The 18,951-nt window shown below is 49.9% G+C and overlaps 1 protein-coding gene across 2 annotated transcripts in view; it reads right to left on the bottom strand.

The window, feature by feature from the left end:
* Positions 1 to 18,951, bottom strand: part of Wdr62 (WD repeat domain 62) — a 42,465-nt gene that overhangs the window by 832 nt on the left and 22,682 nt on the right. For both annotated transcript variants that reach the window (XM_013077385.3, XM_021239424.2), the window contains exons 13-29: positions 18,246 to 18,371; positions 16,189 to 16,256; positions 15,986 to 16,107; positions 15,286 to 15,361; positions 13,943 to 14,054; positions 13,791 to 13,854; positions 13,106 to 13,234; positions 11,959 to 12,089; positions 9,136 to 9,188; positions 5,381 to 5,599; positions 3,366 to 3,493; positions 2,925 to 3,028; positions 2,086 to 2,220; positions 1,665 to 1,776; positions 1,402 to 1,543; positions 1,261 to 1,321; positions 430 to 1,116 (exon numbers count right to left, since the gene is read on the bottom strand). In XM_013077385.3, the coding sequence (XP_012932839.1) occupies positions 430 to 1,116; positions 1,261 to 1,321; positions 1,402 to 1,543; positions 1,665 to 1,776; positions 2,086 to 2,220; positions 2,925 to 3,028; positions 3,366 to 3,493; positions 5,381 to 5,599; positions 9,136 to 9,188; positions 11,959 to 12,089; positions 13,106 to 13,234; positions 13,791 to 13,854; positions 13,943 to 14,054; positions 15,286 to 15,361; positions 15,986 to 16,107; positions 16,189 to 16,256; positions 18,246 to 18,371 (2,469 nt within the window). The remainder of the gene's footprint in view (positions 1 to 429; positions 1,117 to 1,260; positions 1,322 to 1,401; positions 1,544 to 1,664; positions 1,777 to 2,085; positions 2,221 to 2,924; positions 3,029 to 3,365; positions 3,494 to 5,380; positions 5,600 to 9,135; positions 9,189 to 11,958; positions 12,090 to 13,105; positions 13,235 to 13,790; positions 13,855 to 13,942; positions 14,055 to 15,285; positions 15,362 to 15,985; positions 16,108 to 16,188; positions 16,257 to 18,245; positions 18,372 to 18,951) is intronic.

Genomic DNA, 18,951 nt, shown 5'->3' with positions numbered 1-18,951 from the left:
TTTCAATGTGTTTTTTTTTGTTTTTTGGGGAGGTACCGGGGATCGAACTCTGGAGCTTGCACTGTCAAGGCAGGTGGTGGAACCACTGAGCTAAATCCCTGGCCATCACCGCCCTTCTCACTGCCCAACCCCTTCTCTTATTTCTCTCCTTAGCACATATCACTTTATGATATATTTGACACTTTCCTTATAGGTTTTGTCTGATCTCCCCGAATTCAGATGTCAGTTCTCTGATGCCTTGTTCCCCACCACGTCCCATGTCCCCAGAGCATGGAACCAAGCCCTCCACAGATCAAATGCTCATTAAGTATTTAAGTAAATGAACCAGTAGATGAAGGCCACAGTCCCTGTGGCTAGTTCAAGGGCCCAGCTCAGGAGTTGAGCCAACTAGCACTGGGATGAGCACCTTGCCCCAAGGGTGGTACTCACCAGGGGAGAGCTCCAGGGCGGAGATGGTGCTACTTCCAGGCCTGTCTTCTGGAAGCCGGGGACTGTGGGGGTGGGCAGGTGGGGTGAGCGGTGAGGGGACTGGGAGCTTTGGGAGAAAGGCAGAGTTGTGGCATCCCAGGGTGGTCACATCCGCAGGGCGAGGGGTGAGGAAGCTGGCTGCTGTGACTGTGACATTAGGCTGGGTGTTCACAGGCTCCTGGGACCAGACACGTGTGGTGGGTGGCTCCAGCAGGGATGCGGGCAGGAGAAGCCTGTCATTCACACTAGACAGGGTCAGTCTCAGGCTGGCTCGGGCCTCGTGGTTGCCCAAGGAGGGCAGGACACACTCTTGGCCCTCATTGATAGAACTGAGTGTCCCCATGGTAGTGGTAGTGATGGCCGGGAGCTCCTGGCCCTGGGAGGCTAGCTCCCCCATGGATGAGGGCACGTGGAGGGGCCTCGCCAACTCAGTCATGACAGGGCCTTCACTGTCCCCATGGGAGACACTGGGTGGCATCTTGCCCCTGGGGCACACGGTGGTCTCCATGTAGGAACAGGTGGAGGAGGCACAGACACCATGAGGTAGGCCTGGGGTGGATACTCCAGATGTGGGTATCAGAGACTTCCTGTTTGTTGGCAGCATGGTGGAAGAGGGGATACAAGGTGCCAGGCCTGTTAGGCGAGAGGCTGTAAAGGAAACAGATGGATCATGCTGACACTTGTCACAGAGCTCAGGGACAGGGCCCTGCCCCAGGGGCTGCAGGCAGAATGGCCACCTCCCACTGTTCAGCTGAGTACCCAGGACTGTTTATCTGGGACTGGGGCACTCACTCAGTGGGCACCACGCCTCCAGGGTTGCCAGGGGCTCCTCAGCTTTTCCCCTAGAGAGGACCTGAAAGCACAGCTCTGAGGTGAGGACAAGGCTCCCTGGCTCTCAGCCTTGTGCCCCGAGGAGGTGACCCCAATACTCACGTTGGTCTCGTCTGGGGAGGTGTATCCAGTACCTGCTCTCAGGGGCTCTGCTCTGGGCTGGCTTCCCCCTCGGCCTGTGGACTTGACCTCGGGAGACTTCACCAGCTGCAGGGGTAGCCAAGGAGGGAAGGCATGGGTGAACCTGAGGGAGGAAGCCTGGTGAGAGAGGGGCACTCACACAGCCTGCCCTGGTTCCTGAGGGTCACAGCTCTGCAGGGGATCAGGGCACAGTGAGCTGAGAGGGGAGAGATTACTACTTCTACCTGGATGTCTTCTGGAGGCGAGAGAGGAACTGCGTGGAGATGCTCAGCCGGGGATTGAAAAAGTCCTCAGCCTCAGGGACCTTCACATCTCCCAGGGTCCCGTGGAAGAGCTCTACAGGGAGAGGTCCACATGGCCCCGAGAATCCCCTCAGCCAACCATCCCCAGGTCCAGGCAGACCTACAGGCCAGCCAGTGGGTCCCCAGAAACCTCCACCAGCAGGCACCACACACATACTACCAGCAGGAACTGAGCAGGGAGAGGTAGAACTGTGTGGCCCAGTCCATAAGAGAGGGGGTCTGCTCCTCTGCCCCCCTCTGGCTGTCACCTGCCCCACCAGGGGCAGCTCTATTCCAGGGACACCCATGTTGCCCAGCACCAGATGGACAGCCCAGGCAGGTTTGGCACAAAGCTGGGCCCTACCTTCAGGATGGGTGTCAGTAAGTGTCTCAAAGTGGTGGCGGAGAAACTTCTCTTGCTCAGGGGTCTGGGGCAGGGAGCCTTTGGTCAAGCTGGGCGCTTCAGGCTTGGATGACTCTTCTACTGCGCCTGGGCATCCTGGGAGAGGTGGCGGCAGGGAGGGGTAGGACACACAGAAGCTGTCAACACCATGAGTCATGGCAGCTGCCACTTGCCAAAGGAGAATGGCAGACTCACACCCTGGACTCACACTTGGCACACACCCTGTTGCCACCAGTCTGAGAAAGAAAGGCTCCCGACTTCCATGCAAGGAAAAGGCTCAGGGCTGATGGGCTAGGGGTTATTATATACTGTGACCAGCCCTTGGCCAGGCCCCTGCACTGCCCTTCCCATGTGCCTAGCTTTCCTGGCTTGTGGGGCATGGGCATGGCAAGCCTAGGGTTAAGCCATGAAAGGGATGAGGGGATGGTGGTAAAGCTGCCCTCCAAGCTGGCCTCTGACTCCAAGTCTGAAGGAGACAAGATGAGTCAGAAGCCCCCCGGGGGCCTTACTGGGTAAGCCAGGGCATTTGACTCTGCTGCTCTAGGCTTTGTGTCCGTATGTGGACAGCAGGGGTGATGGCAGTACTACCTATTTTTGTTGACCAGCCAGTTACACATCAAGGAGGTGGCAGAGCTGGGCTCTTGCCTCGTGCCTAGGGGCTCAGAATCCTCAGGTAACAGCAGAAACTATGTCTGTTTCTCAGCACTCTGGGCTTCAGGTGGACTAGGTCAAGGTCACTGTCAGCGGGACCTGGCTGAATAAACAGACCATCACAGGGTCCCTCTCTGCCCGTCACTCACCCTCAGGTGGGCTTGGATTCTTTGAACTGATGGAGGACAGCCTGAGATAGGAGTCCCCTTGCTGGTCTCCAGGGCCTGCTTCCACCTCCTTCTCACAGTACTTGCTGCAATGCCAAGAGTGATGGTATCACACTGGAGAATAACAATTGGCCTCCATGCCAAGCCCTTTGGCACCATACTGTGTTTCTGCTGGGACAAATGCCGTGGCTTCTCCTGACTTCTCCAAATGCTTCCTTCCCTTGGGCTCCCTGAATCCCATCGGACGAAGGAAACCGAGGCTGCAGCTGAGGCCACAGGGCTTGGCTCCTGCCCCATCTGGGCCTCACCTGTTCCCACACCCACAGGCCCGCTGGGTGAGCAGAGAGCAGTTCTTCCAGGGTATCCTATCAGAAGGGGCTTCTTCTTTACAATTGAGGCTTCCTTGGTACATAGGGCACCCACCTGTCTGGCCCTGTGACTGTTACTTCTGCCTCCGGGGTGTAGATGACAAGCTCGCTGGCCTCAGATGACTCCCTCTGAAGGGGCAGGAAGGAGGGGCACCCACAGCCATCGTCCTGGGGACTCTCAGACTAGGGGCAAAGAGCAGAGCCATCTGAGGCAGTTATGGCACCCAGGCCCTCACCGCTGCTGGCTGTTACATGAACAGTGGCACAGGTACAGGAGTGGTACTGGCAGCCCCATGACTGGACACTGAGCAGGGCCTGAGCCAGCTGTCTGCTCCCTCTGTGCTCCCCCTGCATTGTTGCTTCCTGCACAGATAAGGAATAGATATGGCTCCAAACATGCCAAGAGGCCCAACCCCTAGAATCTATTTATATGACATTCAAGAACAGAAGAACAGGGAAGCTCAGTTGGATATGGTGGCTCACACCTGTAATCCCAGCACTCTGGGAGGCTGAAGCAGGAGGATCACAAGTTTGAGCCCAGGCTGGGAAATTTAGCAAGTTAGTGAGACAGTCTCAAGATTAAAAAAAAAGAAAAGAAAAGCAGGGAGTATGGCACATGTCTGTAATCCCAGCACTTGAGAGATAGCAGAAGGATCACTGAGTTTGGGGCCAACTTCATCTACAAAGTGAGTTCAAGGTCAGCCTGAACTCCATAATAAGACCTTGTCTCAAAAAAAAAAAAAAAATCTGGGAATGCAGGTCAGTGTGAAGGTCCTAGGTTCAATCCCCAGTATCACAAATAAAACAAAACCAGGAAAGCTGGTTAACAGTGAGAAGTCAGCATACTGGTTTCCTCGGGTGGTGGGAGTACTGGGGTTACAAGGGGTCTTCCAGGAGGTAAAAAATGCTCTGTATTCACAAAAAACAAAAAACAAAAAACAAAAAACAAAACAAAACAAAAAAAACTACAAGGGGCCAGGGATTTAGCTCAGTGGTTCCACCACCTGCCTCACAAGCAGAAGGACCCAAGGTCGATCCCCGGTACCAAAACAAACAAACAAAAAAATGCTCTGTATTTTGAATAGGGTTATGGGTATACATGAATTACACAGGTAATTCATCATAATATATAACTAAGATCTATGCACACTATTATATGTATATCACAATAACAAAAAATTATATATTAGAATAAAAAAGAATTTTTTAGAAAAAAAATAGAGTAAGAATTAAAGTTGCTTGGGTACCTCTAAGGGCTCAGACCCTGTTTTAGCACAGGATTCATATAAAAGTCCTCTGCCAGATTCTCAGGAGGCTGAGGCAGGAGGATTGCAAGTTCAAGGCCAGTTTGGGCAACTTAGTGAGACTCTGTCTCAAAATAAAAACTAAAAAGGGCTGAGGATGTAGCTCACTGGTATAGAGCCCCTGAGTGTTCTATCCCTAGTCTCTCTGTCTGTCACACACACACACACACACACACACACACAGAGCTGGGCCTGGTGGCACATGCCTATAATCCCTGCTCTTGGGAGGCTGAGGCAGGAGGATTTTGAGGCCAGCCTGGGGTACATAGCAAGTTCAAAGTCAGGATGGCCTACATAGTGAGACCCAATTTCCAAAAACAAAAATAAAAGTCCTCTGAGGTAGAGGACCTTGTTATGATCATATTTTGGGAAATCAAGTTCCAGGGAAGCAAACCCCTTATGCCAGGTCACATAGCCAGGGAGGGATTAAGCCAGGCCTCTACCTCGAATGCCTCAAATGCCCCCCATTTAGAAGCAGTCCTGTTCTCAGGCCCGAGTTTCTGGGTTTCCTTTTTTAAGAGCCCAAGATCCTAATTTGCAAGCAGCCCATTCCCAAAGACTGTATCTGCCCTGGGCAGTCCACTGTACTCCAGGCCCGCAGTTCACCCTCCTAACCTCCACCATCTCCCGTCACCCTCTCCACACCCCTAGAATGGGACAGTCAGCCCTGTTTTTCAAACAAGAGTGCCAAGGACCCAAGCAAGTCCTGGGTGGACAGTTATGGTGGGTGCAGGGCTGCAGGCCAGGCTGGGTGGGCAGGACGTACCTCACTGAGCAGGCCCACCAGGCTTTGTGGCTCTACTGTGTCCAGACTGGAGTCCTCCAGATTCTTAGGCTTCATGGGGGTAAAGTAGCAATCGAGGTCCTGGGCATCCAGGATGGTCTTGAGGGGCTCCTGGTCCGCCCGCTCTGCCCAGCGGCCATGTGGCTGGTAGCTGCGCTTGGTGTGGAAGGCTGCACCATCCGCCACATCATCATCTCCTAGCTTGAGGGACGGGATGATCAGGCAGTTAGCCAAGTGCTTACCAGCTCTAAGGAGGGCCATGGACAGTGCACGGACCTCACCCAGTATCCTGGCTTTAAACACTTTCAGACACATAATACACCTCCAGCTGTGCTGTATCTCCACATGTTTAGTAGCTATTCCAAATTTAACATGCTGAAAACCCCACTCCTGATTTCCCCAACCTGCTCTCCTAAAGCCTCCCTGCCTTGATTATTCTTTCCAGTTCTTTAGGCCCCAAACTTTGGCATTATCCTTCTTTTCTCTTACTCTATCCCTTACACTCCACACACAATTTTATCTGTAAATTGTTAGCTTTGCTGTCCAAACACACCCAAAACACAGGTACTTCTCCACAGCCCCACAGGAGGTACTGCTGCCTCCTGCCAAAATGGCAGATTGGTAGCTGTTTCAGAACGTGGGCTCTGGAGGCCTCCTGCCTAGGGCCAATCATTAATCTCACATCTTTTTGTGTGTGTGTTTTTTCCCCTTTTGGCACTGGGAGTTGAACCCAGGAGCTTCCCACTGAACTATTCCCCAGGACATTGTTATTTTTTAGAGACAGGATCTCACTAAGTTGACCAAGCTGGGCTAGAAACTGTAATTCTCTTGCCTCAGTGCCCCAGGGTACTGGGATTACAGGGATGCACCACCACAGTTGGCCAATCTCACATCTTCTAAGGCCCAGATGCGTGACCCCTGACTAGTTACTTAATCTCTCTGGGCTTCAACAGCCCTATCTGTGAATCGAGAATAAGAAAAGCCTCTACCTCAGTGAAAATTAAGTGTGTGCATACAAGTCAAAGGCTTAAAGCAGACAAGTATGCTATAAATATTTGTTGAATGTCATTCTAACTATAACACGTGCTGACAAGGAGCAGCCTGGGGCTGGACTGAGCATAGCCAGGCAGTGTCATTTAGCCCTTGACTTGAGGAATGACATTGTTCCTAAAATAAACTCTTAAACCCAGAGTTTTGAATTCTGCTGTTGGCTTTTTTTTTTTTTTTGGAGGCATGAATATGACCAATGTTTTATTTCAAAATCTCAAATTTTAACCAGTGCAGAACACTGACATACCCTGATAGAACTTTATGTTGTCATCACCAGAAAAGATATGATTATGCCAGGGTATCCTTAGGGCTAGCCAATCAATATTTAGGTCCCCAATAAAGTTAGAATCCAGGTAGAAGCCAGGCATGATTGTGTACACCTGTAATCCCAGCACTTGGGACACTAAGAGTTTGAGGCCAGCCTGTGCTACATAGTGAGTTCAAGGCCAGCATGCAAAACATAGTGAGACCCTGTCTCAAAAAACAACCTCCCCCTAGGGCCAGGGATTTAGCTCAGTAGTTCCACTGCCTGCCTCAGAAGCGCAAGGACCCAAGTTCGATCCCTGGTACCCCCCCCCAAAACAAAACAAAAACCTCCCCCACCAATCCAGGTAGAAATTCCAGATGATAGGAACCCTGGGACTGGTTTCCCAGGGAACTCTGGAATTATTTTTCAAGTGCCATAGCATGACCCAGGACACTGGCCCACAAGTTTGCTTCTCACATGCAGAAGCTGATTTTAAGGGGGAGAGATTGCAGGTTCCATCTAGCAGTGGACAGGCAGGACTCTGGTGTGTATCAGACACAGGCCCAAAAGGCAACTTGTGCCTCAGCAGGGCCGAGGTGGAGGCTCCTAACACCACCTCCTAAAGACGGAAGGAAGGAGACCTGCCGCACCTGTGGCATTGGCTCCTTTCTCCAGCCCCAGGCAGGGCCTCTCACTCTCCATGCTGACCCACCAGATCCCAACATCCGTCTCCTTACAGGACACCGGTCCCTACATCCTGTGGAGGGTGGATCTGATGTCACATGCATGAGATGCATACACTCATCTCATTTTTTTTTTTGGTACCAGGAATTGAACTCAGGACCTTGCACTTGCCAGGCAGGTGTGGATGTCGCTGAGCTACATCCCTGGCCCTACACACTCATTTTTGATAAAACACACTCTTATTTTTGTTTTAGGTTATACATAAATACTTAGCTTGCTACACATAGGAACTGAATAAATTCTCTGAATTATGCACAATGGTTGAGTTATTTGACAGTTGTATCAAAAAACAAACTGAACTTGTTTGTGTATGAGGTAAACTGAGTCCTACAGAGATGCATGAACCTGCGCTGTTTGTGAGTACACATGAGCCAGAGGATGATTAAACACCGGTGCCGCAACATCCCTGCTGGCAGTGTCAGAGGACAGCAGGGGGATGGAGAAAGCGAGGCAAGAGGGCCCAGGAGGCCCTGGGCAGTGACTCAAATGCCTCTCCTGCTGTCCCAAATGCTGCTGGGTGACTTCTGTCACCCAGAGCCTAGAAAATACTGATCATGAACAACAGCACATTTAGATTTCAAACAATTTTTTTTTACTTTTTTTGAGACAAGGTCTCACATTATAGCCCAGGCTGGCCTTGAACTTGCAGTGATACTCCTGCCTCAGCCCCACAAGGGCTGGGATGATGGGCATGTAACCACCACGCCTGGCTGGATTTCAAACAGTTTTAAACTCTCAGTTTTGTGTTGAGCGAGTAACAATAAAGTTTAGGGTCTACACTTTGCTGCTGGCTTCTAACCCACCAGTTCCTACCCTGCTCCTTGCCCAAGTTGGTTATCATTAATGTCACATTAATGTCATCTTGGGGCCCTTCTTTTCCTCCCATCCCAGTGACTGGCTCCACCTCTGAAATCCATCTAGAATCCAACCATTTCTTCCTCCTGGCCCAGCTCCCAATCTCTCTTCCCTCCTCGACCCTTGCTCGTCGCAGCCTGGTTCCCATGCGCAGCTGCAGGATTGTCCACAACCAAGTTGGGCCCCAGCCCTCCCTTGACTCCATGTCTCTCAGTGCTATGGGAAGAAGTGGAGCAGGCCCACAGGGAGTATACAGGGGCCTCACCAAAGCCACATCCCCAGCTATCTGGTCTGTTTCCTCTCTGAGTCCTTCATTCACCCCAAGCCAGGCATCTCTGCTGCATGCACTTCCTTGATCATGTGAGGCACAATCCTGCCTCATGGAAGGCACTTGTAGACTGTTCTGCCTGAAACATTTTTCTTCCCCTGTATCTTTGTATCTCACTTCCATCTACTCTGCTCAAATATATCTAACCAGTGCTCCCTTTTCTGTTTACCCTAAATTACCATGGCCAACACTTTTTATCTGCCTTCCCAATGCTTTTCTTCCTTATCAGTTTCTAACATACTATACAACTTATTTATTTAAAGTGGATATTGTCTCTCTCCTATACTAGCAAGTGAGCCTGTAAAGGGTGAATGTTTCCCTGGCTCAGTGTTTTATTTCCAACGGGTAGAACAATGCTGGGCAGAGGGCTGTGTGAACCAAGGGTGATATGAGCTGGGACTAGAGGGCAATGAACTTCTCCAGGGAAAGGAAAGACATGGAAAGGGAAGAAGGTTCCCAGGAAGAGGAAGAGGATGGGAAGGACCCTCCCTTGCCAGCCCTTGGAAGACTCACCAGCCGCTTGGCCCAGAGTGGCAGCTTGCCGTTGGTCAGCAGGCACTGAGGATCTGGAGAGACACATGGCATCCATGAATAGAGGACAGACATTCAAGAGACAAATGGGCCACACAGACAAATGGCATTTTCCAAAGAGGCCACCCAGGAACGACAGATGCTCACTCACTGTCAGGGAAATGCAATGTTAAACAATGGCATACAGTGTTTTACTTACAAAACTAAGATTAAAAGGGTTCATACAACCAAATGTTGGCAATAAAAGTGTGGGAATGTGGAGGGCCTAAAAGAATGCTGGGTGGGGTTAGCTCTTTTTAGAGTCCTCTTTTAAAATAAGAAATGTTCTAGCTGGCATATTGGTTTATGGCTATAATACCAGAACTCTGGGAGGCTAAGAGGCTCAAGCAGGAGGATCATAAGTTTGAGCCCAGCCTGAGCAACTTAGCCAGATCATATCTCAAAAAGGGGGCATGGGGACTCAGGGACATAGTTGAGGCCCTATGTTCTATCACCAGTAACACACACACACACACACACACACACACACACACACGCAAAGATTCCAATCCAAACCCAGGGAGCCACTCTTCAACCTCCGTCCCGGGGAAAGGAGAAGCACATTTCCAAGTGCCTGAGGAGGAGGCTCAGGATCATGGCAGAGCCTCCTGCACAACAGGGTGTGAACAGCGATATATGCTCACCCATGTTTATAGTGGCACAGTTGGTAATAGCTAAAGCTTGGAAACAGCCCAAGTGCCCATCAACTGGAGACTGGATAAAGAAGATGTGGTTTTTTAATAAAATGGAGTACTATTCAGCCATAAAGAACGAGAAACTAGAGACATTTATAGCTAAATGGATGCATATTGAGGCCATACTCTTAAGTGAAATAAATAGGACACACATGTGTAAATACCGAATAGTTTCTCTGGTCTGAGAAACTGAAAGTGTAAATAATGATTAAAATGAATAATTGATAATGTGAAATAGGAAGAAAAGGTCCAAAGGGGAAGGGGAAGTGGGAAGGGAAGGGGAAAGGAAAGAAGGGAAAGGAAAAATTATGAGAAAAGAAAAAAATGGAAACAGTCTGTGTAAATAGGGAAGGGCGCACAGGGAATGGGGAAAAAAATAAGAACCAAGATACATCATGTACAGGTACAAGCACCCAATGATAAATGTAAACGTACTGTATAACTAAAATGAAACAATAAAAGAATTTAAGCAAAAAAAAAAAAAAGGGGGGCGTGAAATCAGAAAAACCTAAATGGTCACCTGGAGGGGAAACATTTAATTCTACCACAATGCTGGTTAAAAAGGGCTGCTTCTGCTTTGTACCCACCAATGTACCAGTGGATGAGATACTTTATTTTGTACGACTGAGGATTGAACCAGGAGCACTAAGCTACATCCCTGCGCCCTTTAACATGTTCTTGATGGGGCTGAAATTTACATGTTTTGCTGCCGAGTGGTTTGAACCACTGGTGTATATGCATAGCTGTCCCATTGGGTGGCATCTTACTAATTAGTAAAAAGACCAATAAGAGTGATTAGATCCATTGTACCACCAGTGGTACAAGCCACCCCATGAGGCAGTCGTGCATGTACTACCAGTTGTTCAAGCCAGCAGGAACGTGTTAATTATTCTGAGTCAGGGTCTTATTAAATTGCCTAGGATGGGCTCAAACTTGTGATCCTCCTGCCTCAGCCTGGGACCACAGCATGTGACACTATCCTCACTTGGATAAGATACTTTAGAGAGGAAAATGATAGAGAATAATATCTGTAGTATAACACAATTTATAGGTGTAATATGTATTGCCTGTGGCTATGTACACAGGTACATTCATGTTCAGAGAAAGGGCTCATACCAAACTAGTAAATGTGATTAATCCAGAGAGGAAGGTGAATTGGGTGTGAGGTGTCTGAGTTTCTAAGCTTGAATTCTCACATTGCTGCTGCCTCTCACAGCTGGAGGCATCATGGCCAAGGGGACAAAGAAGCCTGCCAGGGCTTCTGGGAAAGAGTTTCCCCTCTCAAGGAGAATTTCAAGAGGGATTATGTCTCACCTTTTCAACCATGTCTCTGATGCTTGGAACTTATGTAGCCATGGTGCAACCATGAGGGGCTATGCAGAGAGGCAGATATTTATTGGTCTCCCATCCCTTTTTTTTTCTTTTTGGTACTGAGGATTGAATTTGGGACCCTGTGCTTGCAAGGCAGACGGTGGAACCACTGAACTAAATCCCCGGCCCTCTCCCATTCCTTTTAACCCCTCACTTTCAGTCAGGTGGTTTGAGTAGAGTTGACTAAAGGATCTGCCCTCAGGGGTGATCACATGACTCAGGCCTGGCCAACCATAGATTGGCTCAAAAATGGATCTTGATTCACACTTTAGAACTGTTCCTGAGCTATGAGGAAAGCCTACTCTCCTTTTTGCTCAGTTTCACAAACCTGTACCTACTGGGGGCATCTTTTACCCTAGTAGAGGGAGAATCTGCCTGAGAGTATGCTAATATGAACAAAAGCGGCAGCAAGATAAAAATATCTTACCATGATCTGAATGCCTGGATCCAACCATGCCAGAAGCCAACCTTGAATTTTCAGTTATATGCACCAAAAAAATTCTCTGTCCAGCTTATGGCAATGACCTAGTTGCTATTACACTGAAGAAGTCTTGACTGATAACGATTATTGAGCCTCAATATGTGCCAGGGCCTGACTACTGAGCTTTAATATGTGCCAGGCCCTCAAAACAAAGCAGTGTGCAAGACTCAGCAATGACTCCCCATGAGGATGGAGTTCAAATAGGTTGCCTTTCCCAACCTGGATCCAAGCTCTCTTTAGATGGTGTCTTCAGCAGCTCTTCTGGTTCACACTCCTCCATCTCATCCTCTGACTGCTCTCCAGGGCTCAGGGAGTGAATCTCGCTGGGCATGGATGCATATGTCTCTTGCCTAAAGCCAGGAAGGGGGTGGAGAGAAGTACAGGGAAACAAGGTGAGGGGAGGACCTGCTTAGGGCCAGACCCTGTGCCAAGCTCCACAGGAACATATTCGCGGCTTCCAATCAAGATGGGGCCGGGAGGCCTCTTGCATTACACTCCCCTGCTAAAAACCTATCACCCCAGCAAAGGGGATGAGGCAAAGGCTGGGCTTGACAAGAACCAAGACTCTCCAAGGCATAGCTACAGGATAGAGAAAAACATAGACAATGAGGCTGCAGTCCTGTGCAGCCAGGTTACCTTCAAGAGGGAGCAACAAGATTTTGTTTCCTTCAGTGTGGAAACTCAAGCATGTTCAACAAAGCAGACCCTAGAGCCAAGATCTGGCTCACAGCCCCATGGAAGGGTGTGAGCCTCAAAACTAGGTACCAAAGGGCACTGCCACTCCCTTGCTGCAGGTCTGTGACACTTCCAACACTACTTCAGGAAGGTGGCCCATGTCAGTGCCTGGTCACCACAGAAGCCTGGGAGCCTGTGTGAAGAAATGACAAAAGCCTCCTGGAGGACAGGGACAGACAGGGAGTAGAGCCAGTAGAGAGGAAAACTCAAAATCCCTCCCATTCAGATGAGCACTCCCAAACTAACACCTCCAATAAAAAACTTGAACCTGAGTTTGGTCCAAATAAAGCTCATATGTAGCACAAAAACTAAAGAATTATACTTAGGGGACTCAAATTAAGTGAAGGAATAACTTTCTCTTAGAGAGTAAGATGACACAGCTCCACTGGACCTTCCCCTCCAGTTTCCTCCCTGGCCACCCATCCCTCCCCACTGCTGGCTCAGTACCCTGGGGCTTTCTCATCACAGTGCTCAGAGGTCACCAAGCATGCTGTCCCTGTGCTGTGAAGCCCTTCTATGTGTCACTGCGACTGTGTCAAAGTCCATCTCCCCCACCAGGCTGTCCTGGCCCTGGTCATGTGGTAGCATCACTCCTCATGGGGACCCTGGAGGATGGAAAGGTCACCAGAACCTGGAGTGGCTGGACCACTTCTTGTCCTTAGGCTGCTGCCGCCGCTGCTGCTCCTGGTGATCAATCTCCAGCAAGTGCTGCTTCATGCAAGTGGTGATCTCAGGGCCCAGGTGCCAGATGAACACACAGCTGCAGAGGTCAAGGAGAGATGGGGAGGGGAGAGGAGACTGAAAAGGTGAGACACTGCCACATCTGATCCCAGAGCCACCTGGTTCTCCACCCAGGTTTCTTCATCTCCTGCGCACCCAATCAGCTCAGCGCAAGGGCTTGGGACTTTGTCAGATTTACATCTGCTCTGGGCCCATGCTTTCCAGAAAACCAAGATCTGGGAGCTTCAGGGCAGGAATGTGGTAAATCAAAGAGAGCCAGGGAAGGGGCTTCCTCGGCCACCAACCATAAGAGTCCACAGGCATCATCCCATTCAATTCTTGTCACACAGCTTTTAAGGTAGATGGTGTCATCTCTCTTTTAGAGAATAAAATGAGGCTTAGGGTAACAAAAAATAAACGAGAGAGCTGGGATGGCATTGCACATGGCAGGATTAGGGTGGAAATCTCCAAAGTGCTCTCCAGGTGGACAGGCTGTGATCACAGTGCTGCTGGTCTCTGAGCCTCACTCTCCCTGTGATATGTATCCCACCCACTCCACTCCTGGAGGGTGGCCCAGCCAGTGGCAGTGTCCAGACCTGTCTCCAGACACTGTGATCAGGTGACGACAGTCATAGGTGAACTTCATGCTGGTGATGATTTCTGCAAGCAAACAGAGAAGGTGCCTTGGCCTCTGAGGCAGAGGTTGTGGGTGGCTGGAAGGGTGGTCCAGGCAGCAAGGCACACCCACCTGAGTGGCCAAACATCTTGGCAACGCACTCGCCTGAGTAAAAGTCGATCACTGAGATGCTTTTGTCAGAGCAGCTCGTGGCCAGGAAGGTGCCTGAGGGGTCCACGTGGACCTGCCGGAAAGAAAACCCTGTCACTTTGCTTCATCCTGTCTGTGAGGCCTGGGCCAAACACCTCATCCTCATTGACTGATGACCCATGCCAGATGCTTGGTGCAGTCGTCCAGGGAGCCCTCACAACACACAGCTTGGTACGCCAGGTGTGGTGGTGTGTGTGTCTAATCCCAGACTCAGGAGGCTGAGGCAGGAAGATTTCTACAAGTTCAAGGCCATCTTGGGTTATATAGTGAGTTTAAAGACAGCCTGAACTACATAGCCAGACTGTGTCTCAAAAAAACCAACAAAAATGGCTAGGTGTGGTTGTGCATGCCTGTAATCCCAGCACTCAGGAGGCTGAGGCAGAAGTATTTGAGGCCAGCCTGAGATCCATAGTGAGTTCAAGGCTAGCCTTAATTACATAGTGAGACCCTGTCTCAAAAAACCAAAAACCAAACCAAAACAAAAAAACTAACCAATAAACACACAGCTTGGCAGGAAGCACTCCTGCGCCCACTTAGCAGGTGAAGATATTAATAACCACCATGCAGTAATAATAGCAGCCAGGCCCTGGGCTAAGCAACGCACATGAATAAGCTTAATTCCTCCACAGAACAACTGAGGACAGAGGCTGCCTTTTTTGTAGTACTAGGGACTGAATCCAAGGCCTTCACACTGAGCTAAGCCCCAGCCTTTTTATTATTTTTCCTTTGAGACAGGGTCTTGCTAAGTTGCCCAGGCTAGGCTTGAACGTGTAACCCTCCTGCCTGTAATAATGTGCCTGTAACCATCCCAGGCTTAGCGGCTGTTTTTATTTGCATTTTTCAAGTGATGAAACAGGTCAAGAGTTGGTGCCTATTCAAGGTCACACAGCAGCCCAAGGCAGATAGTAGAACCTGAACTCACAGCAACTCTTCTAGGCCCGAGCCTCTGAGAAGTGCCCACTCTGTGGCTTTCTGGAGCAAGACAAGCCAGGAGAGGAGTCTTTACCTCTCTGCTTCTTCCCAGTACACCCTGTTGCCATGCAAACTGAACCCCACTGAAGCACCCCCTCTTGGGGAAGGGCTCAGCAAACATGGATCCCCCCATGAAAGCATCCTTGGCTAATCAGGCTTGAGTGGGTATTGGCCAGCATATCACACTGATTAAGTACCAAGGACACAGGTCTTGTGTGGCCCATTGGGGCAGCAGACAGGACCCTGTGTGGGGTGCCTGTTTGAGATAATTCCCAGGGGCCCCCATTCTTCACCTTCAGCAAGGACCCTTCATCACCACGGGAGCCCTTGTAGCACTTCTTCTGCTTCCCATTCACCGTGTTGTAGACCCTGGGGATGGAGCACAATGTGGGGCATAAGGAGGGCCCTGCCCAGGCCCCTTCCCCTAGCTCCTGCTGTCTTCTCACCTAGAAACCACTGCTATCTATTATGCCCTTCTGATGCCTGGAGTGAAACCCATCAAAGTTAAAGTTATGAAGGCTGTGTATTAGGAGTTACTGTCTACGCCCCTCTACACACCAAGCTTAGTGCCACCCCTAATTTGAAGAAGCCATGAAGGGAGTGACAATACATCTCCCCGAGCTCCCTGTTTGATGGAGTTGGTGTCCCCTACCCCATTTCTAACCTTTCTGCTTTGTCACTGTCACAGGTGAGGTGGGTGTCCTCCTTCCATCAGATTGTGAACTCCATGAAGGAGAACATGGGCTGCTCTGGCCACTCCTTTGAACCCAGTACTGTCCAGAGCAGATAGGGGCCCAGGATAGGTGGGTGAATGAGTGAGCTTCTAAGCTGTCAGTACTTCTCAGTCATCCCACAAAGGCCGCTGGGAGAGCAAGAAGGAAGCCCTCTGTGTGCTTGGTGGCTAAGCCTGGAAGAGCCTGGCTTCTAAGAGACACTTCCTGTGTTCCTTACATCCAGCCTCTCAGGAACCACACAAGCAGGCGAACTCCTCACCTCACATTTCGGTCCTGGCAGGCCACAGCCACATACTTCTGTGTGATGTCAATGTCCATGTCATACAGGGTGGTTTTCTCTGCCACATGATGGGTACGGACAAAGTGGAGTCCATCCGAGGTCTGCCAGGGCAGGCAAGACCTTCAGAGGACACCCCTGACAAGCTCCAGACTCCACTTCCCTAGGAGGCCACCCTACCCTACCTGCTGGGCACTTCGGAAGTAGATGCTCTTGTCGGCCCCACAACTGATCATCTGGATGTCTCTGTTGCCTGGGGGAGGAAGAGGGGTGAGGCCTGGGTGAGCCAGGGCTGGGCCACATGGATAGGAACCCTAGCTAAGGAACTCCACAAGCAGGGACAAGTGAAGGCAGGCCAGGAAGTGCCTGCCACCAGGAAGAATTGGGACATTCCCATGAATCCTGGACTAGGTGTCATGTGTGTGCCTCATCTCATCTTCCTGAATGCACACTCATGACCACAGGGGCTCAGAGGTACAGAGTCCTCATCTCAAGGTGCACAGAGCCAGGCCAGGGCCACGAATGAGCACCAGCATTCTCTGGTCCCAGGGTCACAGCTGCTCCATGTTGTGCTCCAAACTCGGGTCTCCCTTCAGCCTTAGCTTCCTGTCTGTACAATGGGCCTAAGAACTGTCCCTCCCTATACAGTCACACATTGTGAATGGCCTCACTTTTATTATTCTCCTGTCTTTTTAGAGTAAGAGCTGAACAAACAGGAAATAGTTGGAGTCTTGGTACAAGAGACGCTGTTTGTTCATGACAGCACATTCGAGAGTCAGGACCCGACATACAAGAACTAGATGCTATTCAACAGGAGTCACCACGAGTGCAGAAGAGAGTGAGCCCTGTGGGGGGAGAAGTGTGACCTGGAAGGGACCCAGAAAGGACCTGCAAGCTCCTGGTCAGGCCCTGTTTCTAAACCTGCTGGTGCTGAATCCAAGCATTTACCACCATTCGACCATGAGCAACCAGAGCAGTCTCTGGCCATAAACAGCAGTGTATCTGTCCCAGTTCACAGTTACCAACTGTGACTTTGATGGGGACAGTCATGGTAACAGGCTGTAAATGACAGATATTGTGTTTGCCAGTTTGGATATATATTTCACAGAAGATGGTTATAACACTGAATTTTTCCTTGGTTAGGTAGCTTCTGCTGCATTCTGACTGGCTATGTAGGGCACCCAGGAGCCTGGCTTAGGATCTTTGCCCTCTCAAACTGACTGGGAGCTCTAGGACAGGGCCATGCCCTTTACCAGCGGGCTGTAAGGCCTGACTCCTGGCTACCTCCGCAGGCAGTCATTTCCTCTTGGGATCTAGACTGTTCACTAGAGGTAAGTCCCCTGCTGGTCAAGCTGATAGATTTACCCGTTTATTACCCTATGTCTCATCCCACATAGATGGGCTGTCTGAGGAGTTTTGGCAGACCAAAGGCCTTTGTGAGATCTTCATCCAAACCTACCACTGTGTCTCTGCCCAGCTCCCTACCCCTCAGCTAAGCAAGGCAGAAAGTGGAGAGACCAAGGAACATCAACACATTCTCGTTCACAAGATTATCTAAATAATCTTCTGCTGCACTCAGTTACATCTCCAGTCCTTTTTATTTTTATTGGTACCCGGATCAAACTCGGGACCTTGCGCTTGCAAGGCAGGCAGTGGAATCACTGAGCTAAATCCCTGGGCTATTTTTTGTTTTAAGACAGGGTCTTGTTGAGTTGCCCAAGTGGGATTCAAACTTGTGATCCTCCTGCCTCAGTCTCAGAAGTTCTGGGACTAGGCTTGTACCACTGTGCCTGGCTACTATAGGTTTTATTAGGAGACAAAAATGGAAAATATTTTGTTTATTTTAACTGATTTGCTTTGTTTTGTTTTTTGAGATGGTCGTCTCACTATGTTGCTTAAGCTGGCCTCAAACTTCTTGGTTTTTTTTTTTGGTACCAGGGATTGAACTCAGGACCTTGCACTTTTGAGACAGGTGGCGGAACCACTAAGCTAAATCCCTGGCCCCTAGCTTCAAACTTCAAGAGACACTCTTGCCTCTGCTTCCAGAGTAGTGGGGGCTACAGGAGTATACCACTACACATGGTGTAAAGAAAATCTATAGACATTAATTTTCATAAACAAAAAAATCTAAAACTTTGGTTTTTGACTCTAGCTAACCTAAATCTGGAGCTTGCCTCTCCTCTACTACGGAGCTAGAGGGAGAGTCCATTAAAGGCACAGGAAGCTGGATGGAAGGGCTCACCAGCAAACTTGATAGCTGTGATGGAGGACGAGTGGTCATCCAGGGTCTGCTCCAGGTGGTAGTTCTTCTCCACATTCAGCACATGGATCAGTCGGTCCCGGCTGGCCGAGGCCAGCAAAGTCAGTCCTGTGGGTGGAAAGAATGAACTTGGGTTCTTAAAGCCTGTCTGGATGTCTCAGTCTTCCAGAAGGACTGTGATTGAGCTGTCCAGTCCTTGGAGAAAAGGTCTTGGGTTCCAGAGCTGTAGCTAACTTTCCCCAAACCCAGGAAGGGCCACACTCTTAGTTCTGGGTGGTCTTTCCTCACAGACTCCACCCCTCACCACCAGTCCCAGGGAGGACATAGCAGATGTTGGGTAGAGTGCATCTTCTTGGCACGCTCTGTGAAACTGGCACCCTCTCAGCCTCACTCAAAACCCTGCCCCCTACTCTCTAAGCTCTGACCACCCAGGCCTCATGTAGGCTCTAACGACAGCTACTCCTACCACCACACCTTCCTACTGCTTCCCCACCCCCGTAGCACCTGCTCTGGTCACCTGGTATGGCTGAGGGCTAGCAACACAACCTGAGTTGGTGAGAAGCTCAGGAATGGTATAAAAGTCACAGCAGATGAAAGAGAATTTGGGGGAAGAGGGTATGGGATGGAAGAATAAAAGAAGACATTGGGAAAAATCATGTAACATATTAAGACATAACTACCTACATTG

This window comes from Heterocephalus glaber, unplaced genomic scaffold (genome assembly GCF_053883595.1).
Source record: "Heterocephalus glaber isolate CG9 unplaced genomic scaffold, H.glaber_assembly_v1.0 deba00001561, whole genome shotgun sequence".
Taxonomy (NCBI): Eukaryota; Metazoa; Chordata; class Mammalia; order Rodentia; family Bathyergidae; genus Heterocephalus; species Heterocephalus glaber.
Note: the sequence above shows the minus strand (reverse complement) of the source record. Positions and strands in the feature narration are given on the sequence as shown.